Raw genomic sequence first — 27,296 nt, 5'->3', positions numbered from 1 at the left:
TGTATGTGCTAGCCCACAGTGTGTATGTGTGTTGTTAGCCCACAGTGTTTGGGTTGAAGTCATGATGGGGGAGGGAGCTGTTGAGTCAGCTGTGAGCTGTAAAGAAGGCTTTGTCTTACACAGGTCACTAGCGAGGCCCCAGTGCTTCTGTGCCGTTGTAAGCGCAGCACTATTTTATCCAATCCTTTCCTGAGTTCAAAAACTATTTTTGACTGAGTGAAAACCGGAATGAAATTCAAACCACTACAAGATCCTATCAGTAGTTCCAGTGGCCTTAGTTTTGCCATCACGTCCTCCTCCTCATCAAAATCCATACTCACCCAATCCCCAAAAAGTCAGGGAAGACCCATAATCTGTGTGTGTGTGTGTATACTATATAATATATGTGTGTGTACAATTTAAAAAGACAAAAAAAAGACAAAAACTAGAAGTAAAAGAACTAAAAAATATACAAAAAAGCAAACAAGCTGTGTGGGCTCGCTAGCTTGGCCCTGCGCGGCCTCGCCCGCCCTGCAGCTCGCCCGCCCTATTGGCTTTCGCAGTGCACATTTGCACAACTTCGCATCACTGATGACATCACTCACTGATGACATCACAATTGCTTGATTGACCATCACTAATCACATCATGGAGTGCTCGAGTGACATCACTCAGTGGTACTTACCATTCCAGAATATCTACCGGCCATAAAAAAATAAAAATAAAAATAATATTATGTATATGTATATATTAGGGCTGTCAAACGATACATTTTCTTAATCGTGATTAATCTTGCGATTAACTATAGTTAATAGTTAATTAACTGTAGTTATTGCTATAGGCAAGTACCGAAATGTAAGTGCTTGTACTTAGGGCAGCTGTGGCTCAGGAGGTAGAGCGTGTCGTCCACCAACCAGAAGGTCGGTGGCTCGATCCCCGGCTCCTCCAGTCCGCATGTCGAAGTGTCCTTGGGCAAGACACTGAACCCCAAATTGCTCCCGATGGCTGTGCCAGCACCCTGCGTGCAGCTGGCCGCCTTCGGTGTGTGAATGGGTGAAGGTAGGTACATTGTAAAGCGCTTTGGATAAAACTGCTATATAAATGCAGTCAATTTACCATTTACCATTTACTTGGTCTGAAAAAAGTGGTATCGGTGCATCCCTACAACAGTTAAAATAATCTGGTAAAGTCAGAAAATTACATCACTTTACCGTACTGCAGCCTTTTAAACCAAAAAAGACCGCACTTACGCCACTTCACAATATTACGGTATCCAAAATGTAAGACAGTATCTACTAGGGATGTCACAATATATCGTCCCACAATATATCGTGATATCAAAACGTGACAATATGTATCGTTGAGATGAAATCTCATATCGCGAGAAAAAGAAGCTGAACATGGTGGCACTGATCTGCATCTGATTGCATGCTCGCTCTCCTTTTCATTGCTTTGTTTGAACAGACGAGGGACGTTACAGACACGGAGGATGAAAATGGTGAAATTACTGGTGGAGGATGCCCCCTCAACTTACAAATCGATCGCAAAAAAATGTTAAAGTACCGTATCGTTATTGTGAACCCAATATCGTATCGTATCGTATCGTATCGTGAACTGAGTGTATCGTGACACCCCTAGTATTATCTACTGTAGTCTCATATCACAATATCCATATAATATCAGTATATTGCCCAGCCCACTTTCTGAAACACCAAAATCCCCTATTCACTTAAATTGATATCAGTAAATAGTCATGCAAGTATATTTTCAAACACCACTGTGTCATTCAACTGTTTCAACGTTGGCATGTTTTGCCAAGAAAAGATAGGTGGTTGTCTTTATTCCATTTAAAAGACTGGTGGAAGCACAGACAGGCACAATGCTACTGCAAGGCATGGTGGGGGGGTGAGGAAGTGAGAGAGTGAGCCAGTGATCTAGTGAGAGAGTGAGTGAGTGATCTAGTGAGAGAGTGAGTGATTCTTCACCTTCTCACCAGCTACAAAGGAACAGCTGTTATAGCGGGTCCCAGTCCCCTGTGTGCTGGCTGCTGATTGGTGGACAGCCCGCCGTCAGTCACCGGGTGACGGCCAGTCAGAGGCTGGCAACATGAACTCTGTTACTACCCAGCAGCCAGCTACCCCCCCCTCCTTTACTATCTCAGTCTTTCTTTCTTTCTTTCTTTCTTTCTTTCTTTCTTTCTTTCTTTCTTTCTTTCTTTCTTTCTTTCTTTCTTTCTTTCTTTCTTTCTACTGGGTATTGGTATGTCTGGTTCTATTGGCCTCTCTCAGTCTGCCTTAGAAGGAAAGATGATGCTGTAGCTACCTTAAAGTAGTGGTTCTCAACATGGGATTTTTTTTGTGTGGGGGGGGGGGTGGTTGTAAAAAAAAAAAAAGAAAATAAAGGATGATCCCATGATGATTAAATCTCCCATACCAATGATTCAATGTAATCTATTTGAAGCTTAAAGTGAATGCGTGTGCGTGCACCAAGATTCGAACCAGGAAGAGATATGGGAAGGCAGGGATTCCCTTAGCCGACTTTATTAGTTAACTTAGTTACTTTCGAGAAAGAGACCTCACGGACATCCTGTATCCACTGAACTCCACAATCACTTTTGTTCTTGCAGAGTTCCACAATGTCTTCTCTTCATCTCCAAATCCTTGAAATACTACTACTTATAGCCTCTGCACGGAAGGATTTATGAAATCACTGATGATGTCACAATGTCTATGACATCATCCCATTGTTACATAATCACATAGAATTGGTGAGGTCACCGGTGATGTCACTCGAGCACTTGATGATGTCATCAGTGATGTCAGGGGGGACTCCTTTCAGCAACATTCTCAGCCCTCTCTTTTAGGCAGATATCAAGTGAATATCTGACGAGCAATTCAACAAAACCTTTCTTTGACTTGTGAGCAGCTCGGCTGGTTGGGCCTGTTCTTTGTCTCCCAGCGTTGAAAACATTTTTCTTTCCTTTTTAGTCTTGTCAGGCTGCGTTAGCGAGGCTAGCTGTTTTTGTGTAAACGCATTCGTCAGGTGTCGAGTTCACTCGAGATAATCTTACTTAACCTGGCTATGGCGGAGGAACACGGTCCTTCTCATGTAGCAGGTTCACAGAAAACACTTATGCTTGAAATGAAGTCTTCAAGACGAGTCCGTCGAGGGATTCAAAATAAGACTCGTGGATGAGGCACATTTGTACACCTGGGAAGTGGCTATTTTCGGACCCCCCAACACTCATTATGAAGGGGGATATTTCAAAGCTCGGATCAAGTTCCCTATTGACTCTCCGTTCTCCCCACTGGCCTTCTGTTTCCTCACTCAAATGTGGCACCCCAACATCTATGAAAATGGAGATGTGTGCATTTCCATACTCCACCCTCCAGGGGGCGACCCCCAGAGTGGAGAGCTGCCTTCAGAGAGATGGAACGACCCCCAGAGTGGAGAGCTGCCTTCAGACAGATGGAATCCCAACCAGAATGTCAGGACCATCTTGCTGAGTGTGATCTCGCTGCTGAACCAGCCCAACACCTTCTCTCCTGCCAATGTGGCCTCTGTCATGACTGACTTCTGTCATATTGCTGACGCTGCACTTTGTACAACATATCACCCACACACATTGATTTATTTGCTGTTCTTCATCTTTCACAAGTTTGACAGTATAGTCTGTGAACATTGATCACTATTATATGGACGTCAGCATCATAGTCGAGGTCTGTGCGGGGCGACAGCGCTGGATGCGTCTGTCGGTCAGGCGGTCGCTTGCGCTGTTCATTACGGGTCACGTGGCTGAGTGTGCCACAGAAAATCTATCGTATCGGAGACCCAAGTTCGATGAAGGAAAATACAATGTTGTGGGGCTGTTAGACTCCTAATGTTGTGGGGCTGTTAGACTCCTAGATGTTAAACAAAACATCCAGTGTGCTTGTTTTTATCGAGTAAAGCTGTAACCATCAGACTCAGACCACCCATTCCCACCTGCAGCACCAGTTAGTCCCACCCTGCAATGTGCTTTGGGTTGCCCAGGAATCCTGGAAGCCAGCAGGACACCAACACCTAACTAACTCATTGTATAATAAAATGATCATCAGATTGTCTTCTTAATCCAATAAGCTGAGGTTGAATGCTGTCTAAACAAGCAGACTGCAGGAGCTTACTGTACAGGTCTAGCTACTGTAGTATCTCACAGCTCAGCTGGTGGGAGTGATATTCATCTCAAAACAATACATTTAAAGGTCCCATTCCGTGCAAAAGCTGTTTTTACTTGTAAATGCATATATACTGCTGTCATCCCTCCCTTTTAATGAGTGGTCACAAGCTCAGAACTGCCACAGTTGGATTTGTCCCTATCCAGCTTCCCCCTGCAGTCTCCTTCAAGCCACGCCCCCTAACGCTCTGTTCCCCAGACGGGGTATTGGGACGTCACGATGGTCCTCAATCATACTGCGCGCGTCTCTCTCACACAAGCTACCTGCACCATTTTGTCTATAGCCACAAAATTAACACTTCTAGCTGGAGCGACGCCAACTGTACGTGATCCAGCAACTGCGGAGGTGCATTCGTTAAGTCTAGGCATTTTGAGATGTCCTCTTTAGCGTAGCAACCGTTAAGTTAGCGATAGCTCGTTGCTAACGTTAGTTGTGGACACAACCTAGCGTGCTGGTCCACAGACGCTAATCTGATTGGCCGCTGGGAGCCTGGGGCGGGCTCTCCCTCAGCGGCCAATGGGAACTGTTAGTTCTGAATATATTATAGAAACAGACCATTCTTGGGACGCAACGAGATGAGGAAGGGACAACTCCGTCACAACAAACGGGGTTGCTATATTTTCGACAAATTAATCCAGAATCATGTTTTATGGACCAGAGACACACGTTTTTAAGAGGTTACAGCTGCACGAATTGGGACCTTTAAACTGCTGTTTCGTTCTTTTCTTCTTTACACCATGCAAGTGAAGCTGCTCAAACCCCCACCAAGATGTCTTTTTTATTTTATTTTTTTGAGAGAGGAAAGTAATATTTGGAATAATAATAGTATACGTAGCAATGGAGGATACTGATGGGATGGAAAGATGTGATCAGTTAGTAAGTAATAATAAGGGTAATTGATTGATGAATGTTGCTACGGTCAGTGTGTGTGTGTGTGTGTGTGTGTGTGTGTGTGGGTAGGGACATAATTATGATTTCCGCAAAACGGAAAAAACGGACGGAATCATGGAATTTGGTAATAAAAATGGAATCAACTGTAAAACATGGAATATTGCAGAATTTTCCATAATTTGGCTGAAATGGATAAAAGTAGGCATAATGATAAAAATAAGAAGTGTAGATCTAATTATGGTACCTAAATGATTTCATAATTGTAAAATAGGCCTAGAGAAATGATTCCGTTTTCGATTGGGGTGTTTTGAGAGGGGGGGCGGTCTTGCGTGGGACCCTGACTGCACCTCACAACTTAGTTTTCACCTTGAAAAACATGTCGAAGAAAAAATATCGCTCCTAACCCCTAAATTAAAATGGGAAAAACAGAATTTGGGAAGAAAATAAAATGGATTTCATATGGCTCTACTTGTGGGTGTGTGTGTCGAGGCTTAGTTCAACGGCAGAGTAAGAGGACTGAGTAGTACACACACAGGATATAGTTCAACATAACATGAGAGGAAAAGACCACACACACACACACACACACACACACACACACACACACACACACACACACACACACAGAGTAGGTTTTTTGAGCCCAGCTGAATGAGTTGATGTCCCTCCCTGCCCTCTGTGTTGCTCGTCAGATGGTCAGGTGATTCCTCTGGTGGAGCTGTCAGCCAAGCAGGTAGCGTTCCACATCCCGTTTGAGGTGGTGGAGAAGGTCTACCCTCCAGTCCCCGAGCAGCTGCAGCTCCGCATCGCCTACTGGAGCTTCCCTGAAAACGAGGAGGACATCAGGTGAGCACACACACACACACACACACACACACACACACACACACACACACACACACACACACACACACACACACACACACACACACACACACACACACACACACACACACACACACACACACACACACACACACACACACACACACACACACACACACACACACACACACACACACACACACACACACACACACACACACACGTGCTGCTTCACTGATGATGTCTGTTTTATATTGGTCCACCACGTCTGATATGGTGGGCATGATGCAGTTTGATTACATATTTATTGTAGAATTCCACCGACAATAAGAGTTTTGACCGATTAATAAACTGTTAGAAAAATATTATTGAAAAAAGTAATAAAAAAAAGTTGCAACTGTTGCATGGTAAAAGAAAAATAGACTATAACCTTCAACCTATTTCTTAAATACAACTCATGGGGGCGACATGTGCTGTGTCATTGTGTATCTTAATTGTGTCATACTAACTCTCTGAGTGTTGAGCAGCGTTATAATTTTTCCATTGAAAAGTATCAAGTTAGTCCTCCTTAAGCCCATGGCACACCAATCAAACATTCTCCAACAAACATTCTCCAACAAACATGAACAGACAATTGTCAGTGAATGTTGGCAGATGTTGGAGATTGTTTGAAAGCATGGCACACCGACCAATTATACATGTGTTATTAATACAAATTTAACGTTACTAGATTAGAGACTAGTGAACAGAATACTAAAATATACTGTAGTGGAGGTAAGCCACATTTTTTAAATGAGGTTGATAGTTTACTCACTTGTTCTCAGATCATCTATCAATCAGTTTACCCACCTCATTTACCAACCATTACACCCCTGACTGTAACTGCAATGCACTCGACCACACCTCCTTTATGTGTCAGCAATGCACTCGACCACACCTCCTTTGTGTCAGCAATGCACTTGACCACACCTCCTTTTAAGACCAACACACCTGGCTAACGGAACTTGAAATAAAAAAATCAAATGGCTTTAATTTGGCCCTAACTGTATTCCTCCTGGTCCCTACAGACCAATGGCTTACTAGGCAAAAGCTCTGAATAGGAAGATTGTGTTTCACTCACTCATTGTTTTCTCTTCGTCTTCTCCTCCTCTCTCTCTCTCTCTCTCTCTCTCTCTCTCTCTCTCATTCTCTCATTCCTTCTTTCCCTCCTCCCGCTGCAGGTTGTATTCGTGCCTGGCCAATGGCAGTCCAGATGAGTTCCAGCGTGGAGAGCAACTCTACCGGATCAGAGCTGTCAAAGATCCTCTGCAGATTGGTGGGTTGACATTAACTGTAGATTATCTACCATCACATGTTACGTGTGTGTGTGTGTGTGTGTGTGTTACATGATGTAACAGTACAAACAGCCGGCCACCAACCAAGCAGCAACGCCCTGCACCACAGTACAACTTTTTTCTTTTTAACATAATTGGATACTTTTGTTTTTGTGTTTCTCAAACTAACCAGGAATTATTTAGGAAATCCTTAAATTCCACTGGGAGCTCGATGAATGCTAAGTGATAGGGTTAGGGTTAGTATGGGTTAGTAGATGAATGCTAAGTGATAGGGTTAGGGTTAGTATGGGTTAGTAGATGAATGCTAAGCGATCTTCTGTATGGGCGAACACTGTATGAGGCAATCGCCTCGGCATGGTACTGTTTCTTGGGTCTGGCCATCTAACTGCTACTTTTTGATTTCTCCTCATTGCAGATGAGTGGATTATTTGTGACCGAGGCAGGATATGGAGAGGATTAGAACTGTCTTAATGGTGCTAAAGGAGACGCACTCACCAGCTCTCTCACTCTGACAAAGTCCGATGAAAGCTATCTGATTGCTATGATCTCAGGATATCTAGCAGGGTCAGGGTTATCTCAGGATATCAGGGTCAGGGCTAGTTGGAAAGAGTCTTCATGGAGAGCCGAGCTGACTGCCTCTGCTGGCACCAGGGAGGATAAGATGTACATCAGGCATGCAGATGATGTCTTAGCAGGAAGACTAATGACACAATGAACCCCAGGGAAAGCCTAGTGTTGCAGTATTATTAGGTTTTCAACTGTAGAGTTCACTATGAGCTAATGGAAACCCAGTTCCCCCTGTACATGTGGCTGGGAGACCCTGTACATGTGGCTGGGAGACCCTGTACATGTGGCTGGGAAACCCTGTACATGTGGCTGGGAGACCCTGTACATGTGGCTGGGAGACCCTGTACATGTGGCTGGGAGACCATGTACTTGTGGCTGGGAGACCCTGTCTTTGGTTTAACATTGTCATTCTTCCTGTCTCTCCTCCCTGTCTCTCCTCCCTGGCTCTTCTTCCTGTCTCTCCTCCCTGGCTCTTCTCCCTGTCTCTCCTCCCTGGCTCTCCTCCCTGTCTCTTCTTCCTGTCTCTCCTCCCTGGCTCTTCTTCCTGTCTCTCCTCCCTGGCTCTTCCTGGCTCTCCTCCCTGTCTCTCCTCCCTGGCTCTTCCTGTCTCTCCTCCCTGTCTCTCCTCCCTGGCTCTCCTCCCTGGCTCTTCTTCCTGTCTCTCCTCCCTGGCTCTTCCTGTCTCTCCTCCCTGGCTCTCCTCCCTGGCTCTTCTTCCTGTCTCTCCTCCCTGTCTCTCCTCCCTGGCTCTTCTTCCTGTCTCTCCTCCCTGTCTCTCCGACCTGTCTCTCCTCCCTGGCTCTTCCTGGCTCTCCTCCCTGGCTCTTCTTCCTGTCTCTCCTCCCTGGCTCTCCTCCCTGGCTCTCCCTGGCTCTTCTTCCTGTCTCTCCTCCCTGTCTCTCCCTGGCTCTCCTCCCTGGCTCTTCTTCCTGTCTCTCCTCCCTGGCTCTTCTTGTCTCTCCTCCCTGGCTCTCCGACCTGTCTCTCCTCGCTGGCTCTCCTCCCTGTCTCTCCTCCATGGCTCTTCCTGGCTCTCCTCCCTGGCTCTTCTTCCTGTCTCTCCTCCCTGGCTCTTCTTCCTGTCTCTCCTCCCTGGCTCTCCTCCCTGGCTCTTCCTGTCTCTCCTCCCTGTCTCTCCCTGGCTCTTCTCCCTGGCTCTTCTTCCTGTCTCCTCCGTCTCTCCTCCCTGTGTCTCCTCCCTGGCTCTTCTTCCTGTCTCTCCTCCCTGGCTCTTCTTCCTGTCTCTCCTCCCTGGCTCTTCCTGTCTCTCCTCCCTGGCTCTCCTCCCTGGCTCTTCTTCCTGTCTCTCCTCCCTGTCTCTCCTCCCTGGCTCTTCTTCCTGTCTCTCCTCCCTGGCTCTCCGACCTGTCTCTCCTCCCTGGCTCTTCCTGGCTCTCCTCCCTGGCTCTTCTTCCTGTCTCTCCTCCCTGGCTCTCCTCCCTGGCTCTCCCTGGCTCTTCTTCCTGTCTCTCCTCCCTGTCTCTCCCTGTCTCTCCCTGGCTCTCCTCCCTGGCTCTTCTTCCTGTCTCTCCTCCCTGGCTCTTCTTGTCTCTCCTCCCTGGCTCTCCGACCTGTCTCTCCTCGCTGGCTCTCCTCCCTGTCTCTCCTCCATGGCTCTTCCTGGCTCTCCTCCCTGGCTCTTCTTCCTGTCTCTCCTCCCTGGCTCTTCTTCCTGTCTCTCCTCCCTGGCTCTCCTCCCTGGCTCTTCCTGTCTCTCCTCCCTGGCTCTTCTCCCTGGCTCTTCTTCCTGTCTCCTCCGTCTCTCCTCCCTGTGTCTCCTCCCTGGCTCTTCTTCCTGTCTCTCCTTCCTGGCTCTTCTTCCTGTCTCTCCTTCCTGTCTCTCCTCCCTGGCTCTTCTCCCTGGCTCTTCTTCCTGTCTCTCCTCCCTGGCTCTTCTTCCTGTCTCTCCTCCCTGGCTCTTCCTGTCTCTCCTCCCTGTCTCTTCTCCCTGGCTCTTCTTCCTGTCTCTCCTTCCTGTCTCTCCTCCCTGGCTCTCCTCCCTGGCTCTTCCTGTCTCTCCTCCCTGGCTCTCCTCCCTGGCTCTTCTTCCTGTCTCTCCTCCCTGGCGCTCCTCCCTGGCTCTCCTCCCTGGTTCTTCCTGTCTCTCCTCCCTGGCTCTTCCTGTCTCTCCTCCCTGGCTCTCCTCCCTGTCTCTCCTCCCTGGCTCTTCCTGTGTCTCCTCCCTGGCTCTTCCTCTCTCTCCTCCCTGTCTCTGCTCCCTGGCTCTTCCATGGACTTTCTTCACTTAACCTCACTGCTATCTTTAGCTTCCTTTCTTGCTCTCTGTTCTTTGTTATCCTCGCTCGCTCGCATCTCTTCTCTCTCACTCAAATCTATTTACATTCAATTCAGTTCAATGGGGCTTTATTGGCATGGGAAACATATGTTTACATTGCCAAAGCAAGTGTAAAATAAAAATACATTTTTGTAGAATGCTAGAAGCGTAGAGTAGCCAATCCTATGATTGCAGATTGCTGTACAGAAGTGAACAAGTATGTTGTCTTACACTCCTCTGTAGACTAAGCTTTTAGAATACAGCTGGAGAAAATGGAATTTTGTGGACTGTTTAAAGACATTTTTCTCACTTTTTATCTTTGGGTAAATGACGGATTAAACAACTCTTAACTTTCCATCCAAGAGAGCTATCTCAGTCATTCAAAAAGTTATCCCACAAATATAGAACAGGTGCATATTTGTTCTGTACTACATGTATTGCCCATCTATTAACACGGATGAGAGTCTGTTCTGGCAGTTTTCGCGGATCAGCACGGAGCCGTACCGCATCTGGTGTACAACCGTAGCCCTGATGTAAAACTCCATGGCTGCCTTCCGATCTGCTAGTAGTTCCCTGTGAAGTGGACTGCACAGGGTATTCAGCCATATTACGTACTTCACATGGCTGAAGACCCTGTGCAGTCCACTTCGAAGTGGAACTACTAGCAGATTGGAAGGCAGCCATGGAGTTTCCTAACGTAACGTGGACTAAGTTGGAGCTCCTCCATGACCTGAAATGTTCCTCTTTCCTGGTTTGTTGTTTTTCTTAAAGCAGCTACGAGCAACTTTTTCGATTGTTATTAAACAGTATAAATTTAAATATCAATGCATCACATCTTACCTCTAATAGTCGACGAGACCAGCAGAGTAGTCTCGCTTGAGCCCCGAGTGAATCGGCCAGTGTAGGCTGTCTGTGGCCAGGGAAGATCAGGAAGTGAAATGAAACGGTTTGCAGCAGCCACTTCGGCCATAACCACAAAATAACTTCCAAAAAACCTGTTAGAATATAACTAGAGATGTTCGCGAGAATATGCGTGGCGTTGCTAGGCAGCGCAAACGGCGAGGCAGGCAGCTGCGTTTCACTTCCGGGTTTCACTTCCGCGTTTCACTTCCGGGTAGCCGGGCCGGCGGTAAGGAGAGAGAGAGAGAGAGCCCCCTGTTGACGCGAGTTTAGACAGACACAGACTTAATAATCATCCAAGGGAGCAATCTCCAATTCACACGGCTTTGATCTCAGCTACTATTATAGGTAAGATGTGATGCATCAATATTGTAATTATACTGTTTAATAACAATCGAAAAAGTTGCTCGTAGCTGCTTTAAAGGGTTAACAGTTGTGCTTCCACTCTTCTTTGGTCTGAAAGCACCATCTAATGCAGTGAATGTGTGAAGCAAGTTGGAAAATAAATTCTACTATACTACACTTTTTCTCTCTTCCGCGTTCGACGCAACATATTTGTTCTTCCGGTTCAGCGCTAGTTGGCGGCCATTTTCAAAATAAAACGTCAGTATGAATTAAGTTTGGCAACATTCAGAATTAAGCTACACTGCGGCCAACTTCAGTTACATGTTCAGAACGTTACTGCTGCGAGGAGCCGATGGCTGTACCCGGTCGGCATTTAACGTTAGTTACAAAAGCACGTCGACAGTGTTTTCTCACTGCCAGTAGGGTTTGAGAGATAGCTAGTCCGACCGGTGTCAGCACAGTCAGCGCTCCCGGTCCTCGCTGCTCGTTAAGGATTTCCAATAGGCGTTATTCTGATAAACTGGTCACATATATGTTGCGTTCTCACCCGACAAATATTAAAACTTTAAAACAGTTTGGGTTTTTTTAGCTTGAAAACAGCTTTTTGGCAAGTCTAAATGACTGCAGTAGGCGTACTATACTTCCGTGTTTAAAACCGGAAAGACGATTACGAAATGACGTCATGCAGAAGCGTCCTTGTATGGGCAAAGAATAAGGTGAATATATAGATATATTCAAGATTCAAGATTCAAGATTTTTATTGTCACTCCATGGTACAAGTATCACGTGTGAAATTCTTGTGCTGTGGACTCCGTTTACGACATAGTACAAATAGGCAACAAGCAATTATACTATATTATACTATACTATATTATACTATATTATACTATATCCTGTAGGAACCCATTTGTGAAGTGTCTTATAGTACAACTCTTTCATGACCTGGAAACCTGAGAAGGAAACCAAAATATCTACCAATAACAAACCTTCCCCCCCCCCCTTTCTCTTTCGTCTTCTGTCTTTGTCTTTCTGTCCTTCCTCTTCTCCTCTCTCTGTACTAGGATTCCATCTCAGTGCGACGGTTGTGTCCAGCCAGTCCGGTCAGTCTAAGGGAGCGTACAATGTGGCGGTGATGTTCGACCGCTGCCGCATCACTTCCTGCAGCTGCACCTGCGGCGCCGGGGCCAAATGGTGCGCCCATGTGGTTGCGCTTTGCCTCTTCAGGATCCACAATGTGAGTGACCCTCTAAACTAGGAATGACCATCACTTCTTCTCACCTTACATTCAAACAGAATGTCACCTGCTTCTTGCGTCAGTTTGATGGCTTGACTTGAAAAGTAAGAAAATGACATTTATCTGAGGATATACAAGCAGGTGTGTTCCCATTTGTGTCTGTGTAATTCAATCACATTGGATCATAGAGGTATGGGAAAATCACACACTGCCCAAGATGAGCTTGGCGTCCATTTTGGAAAGAAATTGACAGGCACCTGGACAGAGTCGTGCCTGAAGCTGATTGGCTTTCACAGTGCAAAAGATGGAGATTTTAAGTAAATAAAATAAAATAAAATTACTACTTTAATAACGGTGGTAGAATCATACATGGCAACACAGTCATGGGCCAACAGAGTACTGTGTGTGTGAGTTTGGGGGGGGGGGGGGGGGGGGTTTCTGATAATGTCTTTGGGTGGAGTGCGGGGTCTGCTGTCTCCTGATATGAAATGTTACTGGCACATTGCCACTTTATAACTTCATTGGGACGTCGGTCCCTTTTTGCCCTTTGCCTATACGGTTCGAACCCGTCATTAGGTGCATTTCCAGTGAATACAATACACGTCCTAAATGACAACGAACATCCGGAAGAAAAAGAGAAATGGAAAGTCACTTTCGAGAATTGATTAGTATTCGGGAGGCTGTTCTTTGGTATAAGCTAATCTTGGTCATATTCCATGCATGCACACCTGAAGATGAAAACAAATAAATGCACTTGGTAATATTCTAATCAATGTCCTAGCAACTAATGGTGATACAACCACGATGGAGACATACATTTTAGATGCAACATGCATGACATCTCTGGAGGTCATGGAGGTCATATTTTACAGATACAGATAGCATTTCAGAAAGTCCAAATCCACTTTTGAACGGTTGTAGTTGAACCATTTATCTATCTCATGATACCGATCATGCCAAGCCTACATCATCATTTATTCAACAAATGTTTTTCCATTGCTACTAATCTGATACCGTAAATTCCGGACTATAAGGCGCACCGGTATATAAGCCGCAGCAGCAAAATTGACTGTTTTTTACATATATAAGCCGCACCGGACTATAAGCCGCGGGTGTTTTGATGTTTAATTACCATATGTAAGGGTTCGTGCACAGAGAGGAATGTCGGGAAAGAGATGGCTGTTTGGGGAAGCTCCCATTTATTAACATTTCAACAAAAGGTGCTGTCAACAATCAAACCAGGTACCGTAATCCTTGTCTTCATCTTTTAGGTGAAGGTGCAGCGTCAAAAACAGAGTGAGAGTCAAAGTCAAGTCACTAATCCTCGTCTTCCTCTTCTTCCTCCGTACTGAAACCAGCAAAGTCCTCAACTTCAGTGTCGGAAACGAACAGGTTCAGGGTGGCTTCGTCAACCACTCTCCTCTCTCCTTCGTTGTCACTCTCAAAACCAAGGAACTCCTCTTCGTCACTGTCGGTGTCGGAATCGAACAGCCTCTGAAGGCGCCCAGCTGTGCCGGCGTCATCATCACGCAGCAGTCCAGCCTTTCGGAACCCGAATGGAGTTTGTGGTCTTGATGGCTGCTTTCACGGAATCTGTTATATGAGCCCTCATGCTGTCGAGAACGAGCAAAGCTTTTTTTTGGTGAAAGAATCCTCCAGGGCGCTTGACGTAGCACTCAGCCAGCCACTCTGAGGCATATCCCACTGGGAATTTTCTCTTTCGGCATCGTAATCCGCTTAAAAATCACCATTGGCGGCAGCTTTACTCCAGATGCAGAGCAGCCGAGAACACAAGTGAAATTCGTTCTCTCGTGCCCAGTGGTTCTCAATGTGATCGACGATTCACCTTTCTTGTTAACAGTCCGAGTGAGTGGCAGGTCGAACGTCAAAGGCAATGATTTTCTCCTGGTAGTCGGGGGAGGGAGTTGTTGGCCGAGTGGCCGTTTGCTTACCGTAATTACCATATGTAAGGGGTCACGCACAGAGGGGATTGTCGGGAAAGAGATGGCTGTTTGAGGAAGCTCCCATTTACCGTATTACCGTAACATTTCAACAAAACAACATAACACAACACCACCTTTGTTTATTTTTACAGTGCACACAGTGTCCGCGGTGTGGTGAAAAGAGGGCAAGAGAGGAAATTAAAACAGAAGTGGATTTATAGTTAGAAAGAGTGCTAAAAAAGAGAGATTTTATTTGTATTTTTTTTTTTTTTTCTGAAAAAATCCATAGATAAGCCGCACCGTTATATAAGCCGCAGGGCCAAAAAACGGGGAAAAAGCCGCGGCTTATAGTCCGGAATTTACGGTAATTTCTTTATCAAGAACAAGAACTGATCATTTAAGATTGAGAACAGTTTATCGAAATTTGCGGCTCTCATTTCAGCTGTTCTAATTCAACAGCTAGTTATAGTTTGCATAAAAACAATGGTTGTAAACCCAGCTAGTGAAATAATGAACTGGCATTATCAGTAGATGTAGCCAGGGAGGAGAGACTACATGATATAAAGGGGGCGGGGCCTCTCCTGCTGCTATTGATATAATCCTATTACAAAGCTTCCTATGTCCTCTGAGCTGAGGAGGCTATTATACAATACGCATGAAGGCCTCTCCATGTCCTCTGTCACTAGTAACACCATGTTATCCATGTTCTCTGAGCTGAGGAGGCTATTATACAATACGCATGCAGGCCTCTCCATGTCCTCTGTCACTAGTAACACCATGTTATCCATGTTCTCTGAGCTGAGGAGGCTATTCTACAATACGCATGCAGGCCTCTCCATGTCCTCTGTCACTAGTAACACCATGTTATCCATGTTCTGTGAGCTGAGGAGGCTATTCTACAATACGCATGAAGGCCTCTCCATGTCCTCTGTCACTAGTAACACCATGTTATCCATGTTCTCTGAGCTGAGGAGGCTATTATACAATACACATGAAGGCCTCTCCATGTCCTCTGTCACTAGTAACCCATGTTATCCATGTTCTCTGAGCTGAGGAGGCTATTCTACAATACGCATGAAGGCCTCTCCATGTCCTCTGTCACTAGTAACACCATGTTATCCATGTTCTCTGAGCTGAGGAGGCTATTTAAGCAATATAGCATGAAGGCCTCTCCATGTCCTCTGTCACTAGTAACACCATGTTATCCATGTTCTCTGAGCTGAGGAGGCTATTCTACAATACGCATGAAGGCCTCTCCATGTCCTCTGTCACTAGTAACACCATGTTATCCATGTTCTCTGAGCTGAGGAGGCCTCTCCATGTCCTCTGTCACTAGTAACACCATGTTATCCATGTTCTCTGAGCTGAGGAGGCTATTATACAATACGCATGAAGGCCTCTCCATGTCCTCTGTCACTAGTAACACCATGTTACCCATGTTCTCTGAGCTGAGGAGGCTATTCTACAATACACATGAAGGCCTCTCCATGTCCTCTGTCACTAGTAACACCATGTTATCCATGTTCTCTGAGCTGAGGAGGCTATTATACAATATTGATTGATTGATTGATTGATAACTTTATTGAAACAATATAATAGCAGGTAAGTACAGGACAAACACAACATCAACTTATTGCTCAAAAGGAATAAAACACAATAAAGCCTGAGGGCTTGTTTCCATTGTGGTCCTTGTGTGTGGGACAAGACTAGTGAATCTGTATGCAGGTATGAGCGCGTGTGTGCGCAGGACAAAAACATACACAAACAGATGATAACATTTACCACTCAAATCAAAATTCTAAAACCTTAAGTGAATGGTTAATTAGATACCTAGTAAAAATGCGTCAATCAATAAATAATAAGATAGAGACCAGCTCATATACTAAAAACAGGAACCTACCTAGGGATTTAAAAACCCCGCCTATTCAGGGGACATTAGAAAAGGAAAATAAAAGGTTTAAGAAAGGGAAAATAAAAAGGAAAGTAAAAGGTTTATGACCACATTTGTGAGCCAACCAGCCATTTTTTCAAGGCAAGCTTAAAAGAGAACCTGGAGTTAAGTGTCTTAATACTGTCAGGGAGTTTGTTCCATAAAATAGCTGCTGAGTAGGAAAAGGTGCATTTACCCTTTAGGGTTTTAAATTTGGGGGGAACAATGTTGGAGGTGCTTCCTCTTTTGGAGTAGCCATGTACCTCACTGACTTTACAAAAATAGTCAGTGAGGTAACGAGGAGCCTCCCGTTTAAAAATCCTAAAAACCATGCACAATACGCATGAAGGCCTCTCCATGTCCTCTGTCACTAGTAACACCATGTTATCCATGTTCTCTGAGCTGAGGAGGCTATTGTACAATACACATGAAGGCCTCTCCATGTCCTCTGTCACTAGTAACACCATGTTATCCATGTTCTCTGAGCTGAGGAGGCTATTGTACAATATGCATGAAGGCCTCTCCATGTCCTCTGTCACTAGTAACACCATGTTATCCATGTTCTCTGAGCTGAGGAGGCTATTGTACAATACGCATGAAGGCCTCTCCATGTCCTCTGTCACTAGTAACACCATGTTATCCATGTTCTCTGAGCTGAGGAGGCTATTATACAATACGCATGAAGGCCTCTCCATGTCCTCTGTCACTAGTAACACCATGTTATCCATGTTCTCTGAGCTGAGGAGGCTATTGTACAATACACATGAAGGCCTCTCCATGTCCTCTGTCACTAGTAACACCATGTTATCCATGTTCTCTGAGCTGAGGAGGCTATTGTACAATATGCATGAAGGCCTCTCCATGTCCTCTGTCACTAGTAACACCATGTTATCCATGTTCTCTGAGCTGAGGAGGCTATTGTACAATACGCATGAAGGCCTCTCCATGTCCTCTGTCACTAGTAACACCATGTTATCCATGTTCTCTGAGCTGAGGAGGCTATTATACAATACGCATGAAGGCCTCTCCATGTCCTCTGTCACTAGTAACACCATGTTATCCATGTTCTCTGAGCTGAGGAGGCTATTGTACAATACGCATGAAGGCCTCTCCATGTCCTCTGTCACTAGTAACACCATGTTATCCATGTTCTCTGAGCTGAGGAGGCTATTATACAATACGCATGAAGGCCTCTCCATGTCCTCTGTCACTAGTAACACCATGTTATTAGTTCTCTCTGGGGAATCTCTTCTGTTTTCAACAGATAACCGATTCTCTCCCCCTCTCGAGTCTCTCTCTCTCTCTTTCCTCTGTCTATCTTCCTGTCTGTCTTTCGCTCTCTCTTGTCTCATTTCCTCTGTCTATCTTCCTGTCTGTCTGTCTCTCCCTCCACCCGTCCCCATGCTCTTCTTCCTCCATGTGTGTCTTGTCTTCCCCTCTTATCATTCTATGATCAGTGGTGTTGGGGTGTCAAGTATGTGTACATACTTGTTTGTGTACGTACTTGTATGTGTACGTACTTGTATGTGTACGTACTTGTATGTGTACGTACTTGTATGTGTACGTACTGTACTTGGCCATTAAAGCTGATTGTGATTCTGGACCTTTATGAACCCATCAGTACACTAGGGTTGAACCACTAATAATTAACTGGGCCATTGGTTTGCTTCCTGTTGCCCAAGTGAGCTTGTGCCACTACTTGTGTCTGCGACAATTACTTGGATTGAAAGTGATGAGATTTGTTCCACCAGACAACTGAATTTAAATTCTGTGTTCTGAATTTGTATGTACTGATTTCATTTATTGAAGCTGATACTGATTATAGAAATCAAACCGAAACTGATGCACTTATAGGTTTTTGCACTATTAAAACAATATTGTGTTGAATATTTAGTTTTCTTTAAGATATTGAATTGATATTGGACTTGACATTAATGCCATGGATCTGACTTGGACTTGACTTGATCATCTCCGTTTAGGGGAACCACTGGTTTAGACTTAGGACTTGGCTTGAGACCATAGGCTTGAGACTTGTGCCTCAAGACTTGAGACTGACTTGGGAAATTACATCTAATGATGGCAGTTCTAGTTGGCTTGTCATTATTTGTTGTGGTCGTTCTCCTCCATATTAGTGGTGCTATCTGTTGGTACTGACTGCAATGTGTCTGTGTCCAGGCGTCAGCAGTGTGTCTGAGGGCTCCAGTCTCTGAGTCTTTGTCCAGGCTGCAGAGGGACCAGCTCCAGAAGTTTGCCCAGTACCTCATCAGCGAGCTGCCTCAGCAGGTAAGACCTTAACACAGGATTCATTCTTTACTTCAAGATTCAAGATTCAAGATTTTTATTGTCACTCCATGGTACAAGTATCACGTGTGAAATTCTTGTGCTGTGGACTCCGTTTACAACATAGTGCAAATAGTACAAATATAACAGGGCATATGGGTGCAAAAACAACAAGAGACACAACAAGCATAAGGCAGTATAGTGATAGGACAAGTCAGAGACAGTGGCATATTCACTGCACATAGGTGCACGCGTCGGGTGCATACTTTAGACGTGCTTAAACATTTTAAATTCTGCGTATTTGACATACAGGTGCAAAATAACATATTCCTTATTAAACATACAATTAAACTCTGCATTTTAAATTCGGCGTATTTGACATACAGGTGCAAATAGCATATTCCTTATTAACTCATTGAGTGCCAGCCACTTTTGGAGAACGGACGCTCCCAGTGCCAGAGTTTCAGAGCGTTTTCAGTGATTTCTCGAGGCCCACAGAATATTGTGTGATATTACTATGTAAACACTGAACACGCACAAAGAACGATGAGACTCTATTCTATCATCTGCAAAAAAAAGTTTATTGATCCCATTTTCCGTTCTTTAGTTATGAGCCGGAGAAGATAGCTTGATTCATCCAAAAACAGCAATTTTTTTCTAGAAGCTGAGATAATTGGCCTTTTGTGAAATTAATCATTTCAAGCACATCACTGACTCTGAAGCTAATCTTTTCTAATGTAGTCACACCTCAAAAATAATTTCCTTCAATAAAACAGTTTAGGCCAGGGAATTTTGTTTGGCAGAATAATATTTTTAGCTACAACCAGCAGCGCTGGCCCCTGCGTGCGCTGCTGGTTGCAGCTTCTTGCTGGTTTTGATTTGCTGCTGGTGGGTATCGGATATTCTGGCTTGCGTTTGTCAATCCTGTCCTGCTGCCTGGGTCTGTCTGGGTGTTGCGTGCTGCTCTGCGTGCCCCCCCCCCCCCCCCCCGCCCCGCCCCGCCCCGCCTCGCCTCAACTGCACACTCCTCCTCCTGTCTGTGGTGGCTCTCTGCTGAGTTTGCTGTGCGCACAGTGAAGGGTGCGGAACAGCCAGGCTTTTTTACAGCGTTCCGCTGTGTTTGTCACCGGCAACGATGCTTCCAGTTGAGAATAATAACAACTCCACGGTGTGGATGTGCAGATGTGCTGTCGCAACCGACACGGAGCGGCTCAATTGTGGGAGCAGATTGGCTGCTGCAGGCACAGCTGCAGTAACGTGCTTCAGCATATCGATGCATACGGATGCGATGCGATTTCCGTTTCCATAACGACTTCTTCTTTGTTTTTTCCTTGCCTTTCTGTTATGTGGAGAGCACTGTCGCCACCTAAGGGTTCTGTAAAATAGGTTATAGACCTCCAATAGCTACAATAGTTGTACCAGAGATGTATCAGGGATTGATCCACGTCCCACCGTCAAAAAACGCAATTGACGACAACCGTCGTCATTGGCACTCTACGTCAGTATTTGAATTGACGACAGCTGTCGTCATTGGCATTCAATGAGTTAAACATACAATTAAACGTTAGACATACGTAATGGTAGCAGCTACAGTACGGTACAGTGCGGCTACTACACTATTTGTGTATGTTAACACATTCAGTGCCAAGGACGTCTGTGGACGTCCTAAAAAAAAGTAACGAGGAGTGCCAAGGACGTCTGTGGACGTCCTAAAATCATAATTCATATTATTCCATAATTCTGCTGTTTAAGGTCGTACCTAGCCAGTGAGCATGAATCCCTTCAAGGGATCACACGGCGCCACCTTAAACATCGTCACAGGAGCTGCTCCACCCACCTCAGATCCTTTACTTTGTACAGGAGACAGCGGAGAAAGTGGAAACCGATGCATGCTTTCTGCCAGAGCCGTATATATTGCTCTGTCTACAGCGGAGAGTGGGCTCGGCTGCATCCGCGCTCACAACTGAGCTCTTATGCTTCTATCTATCTCCACACGATTTCCTAGAAAGCCAGCATCCGAAGCCGAACGGCCATGCCTTTTCGTTCAGTCGCGTTTGCCAGCGCGCATCATTTCCTTGATGGGCGCTGGGATCTGTCCGGGGCAAAAACGAGAAAACAAACTCTGTGCGTGTGGGAGGAGCCCGCAGCTCAGAGGTGGAGAGGGGAGAGGGGGGAGAGGGGGGAGGGGGGGGGGGGGGGGGAGAGGGGTGTGTGACACACAGGCTGCACAGAAACCACACCACACGCCACCACATCAGAAAACACCAGCCAGAGTCAGTGAATGTGCTCGAAATTAGAGTGCAAAAGGTATTCATAAAAGGGCCTATATCTTGGAAAGTAAAAAAAAACGACAGAAAACCCTTGAAAGTGCACTTTTTTGAGAGGCTGTAATTTCATAATGGAACTGTCTAGAAACAAAATTTCTTCTTTGGAAGAAGCAGGAGTGTTCAATGTTTCATTAAAGTCCAGCCCCGTTAATATAGCCATAATAGAAAAAATTCTATAGCTGTTTTCAACTGAATGGAAGTGAATCTGGCACAGGCTCCAGACAATTTTACTGAAGCGCTGTGGCACTCAATGTGTTAAGGAGTCTCGTGGCCTGCGGGAAGAAACTGTTCCTCAAGCGATTTGTGCGTGCTTTCGGAACCCTGTATCTTCTCCCTGAGGGTAGCAGGGAGAACAGGCTGTTGTGGGGATGGTTTGTGTCTTTGATGATCTTCAGGGACCTCCTGAGGCACCGCTGTTTATACAGTTCATACAGTTACTATGAAGTCATAGTAGTGTTTGCATGGTCAACATGATTTTGAGTGTGGACACTCATAATTGAGATACAGTATACATTTGTGGTCATTGCTCTAAGCCAGTGGTAAATAAATAAATAAAAATAAATAAATAAATATATATATATATACATATACATATGATTGTACTCAGATATATTTCTCACAAACGCAAGTGCGTATATAATAGGACATATAACTATCCTAATACTGACAGACTGCAGTATGTGCAATAGGGCTGCCCCCTCCAGGTCGATTGGTCGATTGTTTGGTCGACGAGATTCACGTTGGTCGAGCAATCGCTGTTGTTAACTCATTCAGTGCCAGCCACTTTTGGAGAACGGATGCTCCCAGTGCCAGAGTTTTCAGAGCGTTTTCAGTGATTTCTCGAGGCCCACAGAATATTGTGTGATATTACTATGTAAACACCGAACACGCACAAGAACGAGCTGGCTCTATTGTATCATCAGCAAAAAAAAGTTTATTGATACCATTTTCCGTTCTTTAGTTATGAGCCGGAGAAGATAGGTTGTTTTCAGCGTTTTCAGGCTTTTCAAATTATTAGCTGAGATAATCCGCCTTTTGTGAAATGCAGCATTTCAAGCACATTCACTGAGTCTGAAGATAATATTTTCTGATGTAGTGACGTAGTTGTTGTGTGATGCCCTGCGTGCACCACCCCCCTCCCCCCCTCCCCCCGTAAACTCCTCCCCACACTGCACACAGCCTCACGCAACCATTATATTTTCGGAGTGCTGCGTTTGTGTGCTGCTGTCGGCTCTCAGCGCCACAGCAGGGAAGAGCCAACCCGGATTGCTGAATGGTTTGGCGTCAGGGGCTGCTTTCCTGGCTGCTAATCGGTTGGAGAAACTATACAGACAGACAGACAGACAGACAGGGACAGAGGGGCTCAGTTGTGAGCGCGGATTGACTCCTGTTCGGAGCCAATGTCAGCTCCCGCGACAGAGCAAATGGCTCTGGGAGCATGCATCGGGTTGTCTTTGATCCACGGCTTTTAGGCTGTTTCTCGGACCTGTCTCTAATCTGGACTGCACCGAGCAAGCACTGTCGCCACCTAATGAGTCCGTAAAATAGGTTATACACCTCCAATAGCTACTATAGTTGTACAGGAGCTGCGGAAGGCTTTGATCGACGTCCCACCGTCAAAAAACGCATTGGACGTCGAAGGACGTCCGTGGCATTCTACGTCACTATTTAATTGGACGTCGAAGGACGTCCATGGCATTCAATGAGTTAATAATTTAGTAATAAAAAAAAAAAAAAAAAAACTATAAACTAGTTCCAAGGCCAGCAGTAAATAAACGGTAGCATATTTTCATTTTGTTTTAACAGTAACAGTTTTGTCATTTACAAATTCCCCAGTTACTGAATGGGCTGCACAAGATGTTTTGTGCAAGTGAAGTGAAGTTGCATTGTTCAAAAACTACCTAAGTACAGTAGTCCACACACACATCCAGTTAAGGTGGACTGTAAGTAGACTGTAACAAACACAATGTTGCTGCAATAAAATGGTTGAAGTCACATGTACAGACTGGAAAATTGTTGACAAAGTTTTCCTTTGGGGACATCATTTGCAGTTGAAAAAGTAAGAAATCGCAATATATCGAAATGTCGCAATATTCAATATATCGCAATATTCAATATATCGCAATATTGGCGACATCGCAATATCGCAATACTATTGTATCGTGACTCAAGTATCGTTTTAGTATCGTATCGTGGGCATCTGGTGATTCCCACCCCTAGTAGTCAGTACACTGCACAAAATAAGAAAAAAAGTACACTGCAAAATATATATATTTTTTTCCTTTTCTTTTTTAGACCCCCTTTCGACCAATCGATTGGTCGGAGCTGTGGTCGATTTCTGGTCGACCAGGATAATCTTTGGTCGAGGGCAGCCCTAATGTGCAATGTGTGCTGCAATAGTCAACTGGTTTCCAGTCATACAGAAATAGACTTGTGGCATCTGGTTGCTCTGCTTGCTTTGGTGCGCGACTTGGAAACATGATGATTCCTGTGTTTTTCCAGATCCTGCCTACAGCTCAGCGGCTGCTGGACGAGCTGCTGTCCTCTCAGTCCACTGCCATCAACACCGTGTGTGGAGCTCCAGGTACTCTCACAACATCATGTTATAGTACAGTCTAATAACAGCGTGGTTCAATACTCAATCATACAGGCTGGTTGTTTCGGGATATTGGCTCTTGAGGCGACGCAGGAAAACGTTGTTTGTCGTTGCAGAGACCTGTTCACTCCACTGCATGTCTTTTTGCACTGCAAGCCGTGGAATGTTGACAGTGGTAATTGTAGCACCTGTCCTTGAATCCAAAGGGGACTGTCACCACAGGCAGGTGGTAACAGTATAGTTCGTGTAGGCTAGTAAGTACAGCGGCTCAGAGCCACGTGGAGAGTAGCCTGGGTAAACCCAGCCCCCAGTGACCTGCTCTCAGGCTCACCCTGCTTACCCTGCTTACAGTTACAAGGTGACTAGTGACTGGGAACTGAGAGAGCAGGTCACGTGGGGGCTGGGTTTACCTAGGCTACGTGGAGAGTAATAAATGACTAATTAATCTGTAAAGTGGCGAGTGCTTTAAATTCCTAAATATTCCTTAAAATAAATCTTCATCAGAATGTGGTGTATTGATGTCATGAACACAGAGGAGTGTTAACCCTTCATTTATGTAGCAACTTCTGTTAGCCACTCCTGCTAATGAAAATGATGGGGAAACCAGTTTGATTAGGCAACGTAAACTAGATCCACAACTTGGACCAAATCAACAATGACACCGAAGCTTAAACCATTAGTGCAGCAAAAACAGTGGAGACTTGTAAACATGTATTGCTGCCCCATGGCCTGGAGGTGGCGGTCACACTCTATGTACCTCAGTAGGGTCAGACTGCTCAGGAAGATAGCAGATGCCTGCCTTTCTCGCTCGCTCTCTCTCTCTCTCTCTCTCTCTCTCTCTCAATTTAAAGCCCCAAATTGTAGCTTTTTACCTTAAAATAACAGCTTTTAAATCATTTTGATTAGGGATGTCAACAGTTAACCGTTAATCGACATTAATCATCTTGACGGATTAATACTATCAGTTAATTGATTAAAAAGAAAATCCCTCTTTGCCTCCTCTGTTTGACGAAGCGGTTGCTGAGGAAGTGTTGACAGAAGTACAGAGTGTTGCCAGTTACAGCGGATGTTTCCAGCCCCAAAATGAAACAAATGACTCTCAAAACCCGCTCAAGCCCATTTCCGCCTGCACAATGCAAGCCAAAACAGCCCAATTGGGTGGAAAATCACTCAATGTAGTAATACGGCACAGCGCCTCAAAAGATCGTGCAAGAGATCTTGTGATAGCGGTAAGGCTGTTTACCGACTTTTGCTAACGAAACAAAATGGCACCGTCTTAGCTTCCTATGTGTAGGAGGTAACAAGGTGTCCGTCCGGTAGTATGTTGAAACTCGAAACTCATCAGTTAACGGTTAATGATGGGTTAACGAGGCTCGTTTGTCGGTCAGGGGAATAAAAAAAAATCCCCATCCCTAATTTTGATGGTATACTGACTTCTAATAGTCATATAAAATGTCCATTGGAACAATACTAAAATACTAAAATGTAAACGTCTGTGTGTGTGTGTGTGTGTAGACCCCACAGCAGGTCCCTCAGCTTCTGACCAGAGTACCTGGTACCTGGATGAGTCTACCCTCAGCGACAACATAAAAAAGACCCTGCATAAGTTTTGTGGGCCCTCACCTGTCGTCTTCAGGTAACGTACAAGCCACTAAATGGAGTGGAAAGAGTTCTAGTTCAGTGGTCCTCCTATAGAATTAGTTCAGTGGTCCTCCTATAGAATGAGTTCAGTGGTCCTCCTATAGAATGAGGGAAGGTCTGTCCTGCGTCCGTACCAATCCATTTATCTCCCAAACAAGTTGGCCAATCAGTCTGAAACTGCACATGGGGGCATTGAGTATTGGCATAGACAGGGACTGACAAAAGCCAGTTTCCCCCACATTTAAGTTGTTTATGAGCATTTTATTTTGTATCATTTCATTAGCTGTGTAGCTGGCTACCCTACTATCCAGCTGGGTAGATCTGATGTTAGCTGTGTAGCTGGCTACCTTACTATCCAGCTGGGTAGATCTGATGTTAGCTGTGTAGCTGGCTACCTTACTATCCAGCTGGGTAGATCTGATGTTAGCTGTGTAGCTGGCTACCTTACTATCCAGCTGGGTAGATCTGATGTTAGCTGTGTAGCTGGCTACCTTACTATCCAGCTGGGTAGATCTGATGTTAGCTGTGTAGCTGGCTACCCTACTATCCAGCTGGATAGATCTGATGTTAGCTGTGTAGCTGGCTACCTTACTATCCAGCTGGGTAGATCTGATGTTAGCTGTGTAGCTGGCTACCTTACTATCCAGCTGGGTAGATCTGATGTTAGCTGTGTAGCTGGCTACCTTACTATCCAGCTGGGTAGATCTGATGTTAGCTGTGTAGCTGGCTACCCTACTATCCAGCTGGATAGATCTGATGTTAGCTGTGTAGCTGGCTACCTTACTATCCAGCTGGGTAGATCTGATGTTAGCTGTGTAGCCGGCTACCTTACTATCCAGCTGGGTAGCACGTCTAGCAGACAAGACAGTGTTGAGCAACAAGCAATGGCTTAGCAGATATTCCCCATACATGTCCAGTATAATCCCATACTGCCTTCCTGAACAGTGTCATGTTATCGGAAATTCACTTGTACAACAACCAATTTCTCCACCGGCACTTTAAATGTTAAAACGGACACGGACGGAGCCTACTGTCTATACTCTGCTTTCAATTCGTGCGTAATTGTGAAACGTACATATTTATTTTCGGATGAAAATGGAGCATAAATGAGCCTTTACTTTCTCCATCTGTCTTCTTGTTATGGGAAATGGTGAGCCGTCATTGCTTGGCTGAGAAAAAAGCGTTTCATGTCACCTGGCGCTTTTCTGAAAAACTTTAAAATGTTTAAACTTTTGAAAGAGCTCCGTTCTGCCAGAAAGAAATGCTTTTTCGGGAGCTTCCCGTTGCTTTAATACAAAAAAAGGCGCTGGCAGATGGGAAAAGCCATGTGTGTCAATGCATGGCTTATTAAGATGGCATACTAAGGTTACCTTAATCAGTGAAATTGGCAGCTGTAGTGTTTATTTGAAATGAAAACCTGCCAACCCTGAGATCTCACTGGTGTCGTGTATGTTCTTAAGTGTATATTGTAGGCAGTACCAGTGATCAGTGCATATAGCCACTAACAGCAGAAGTGTGTACGTGTGTTTGTTTTCCACCCGTAGTGATGTTAATTCAATGTACCTGTCATCCACGGAGCCGCCGGCTGCCGCCGAATGGGCATGTCTGCTGCGGCCACTGAGGGGTCGGGAGCCGGAGGGCATCTGGAACCTTCTGTCCATCGTCAGGGAGATGTTCAAGAGACGAGACAGCAACGCTGCCCCACTGCTAGAGATCCTCACGGAGCAGTGCCTCACCTACGAACAGGTACGTCACCACCAATATCGCAGCACTTTAAGCTGCTGGAAATGAATTCAAGCTGTTACAAAGATCTAAAGGAGGATATGACCAACTGAATATTGAAAGTAGATATGGGTATTTATTTACAATCGGAAAATTGTCAAAATTGTCAGTGAGACAGCATTTCAGCGGGGATGGTGTTTAGGGTAAACCCACCTAAACCACATGTTTACTTTTTATTTACTGGAATTTCACCTTTTACCATCTTTGTATTTGCTGGAACAGAGTTTACAGTT

The 27,296-nt window shown here is 45.2% G+C and overlaps 1 protein-coding gene and 1 pseudogene across 2 annotated transcripts in view; both read left to right on the top strand.

The window, feature by feature from the left end:
- zswim8 (zinc finger, SWIM-type containing 8) overlaps positions 1-27,296 on the top strand; it is a 55,506-nt gene that overhangs the window by 3,721 nt on the left and 24,489 nt on the right. Inside the window, exons 3-9 of the mRNA XM_083650820.1 lie at positions 5,777-5,930; positions 7,130-7,224; positions 12,392-12,564; positions 18,613-18,720; positions 23,547-23,628; positions 25,156-25,276; positions 26,826-27,027. Coding sequence (XP_083506946.1) covers positions 5,777-5,930; positions 7,130-7,224; positions 12,392-12,564; positions 18,613-18,720; positions 23,547-23,628; positions 25,156-25,276; positions 26,826-27,027 — 935 coding nt within the window. The remainder of the gene's footprint in view (positions 1-5,776; positions 5,931-7,129; positions 7,225-12,391; positions 12,565-18,612; positions 18,721-23,546; positions 23,629-25,155; positions 25,277-26,825; positions 27,028-27,296) is intronic.
- On the top strand, positions 3,061-3,885 carry LOC310789507 (ubiquitin-conjugating enzyme E2 R1 pseudogene; annotated as a pseudogene). Its single transcript has 2 exons — positions 3,061-3,557; positions 3,878-3,885. The product of its transcript is annotated as a ubiquitin-conjugating enzyme E2 R1 pseudogene (transcript).

The sequence above is a fragment of the Poromitra crassiceps genome (assembly GCF_964638095.1).
Source record: "Poromitra crassiceps genome assembly, chromosome: 14".
NCBI classification, from domain to species: Eukaryota; Metazoa; Chordata; class Actinopteri; order Beryciformes; family Melamphaidae; genus Poromitra; species Poromitra crassiceps.
This window is presented reverse-complemented; position numbering and strand designations above follow the sequence as displayed.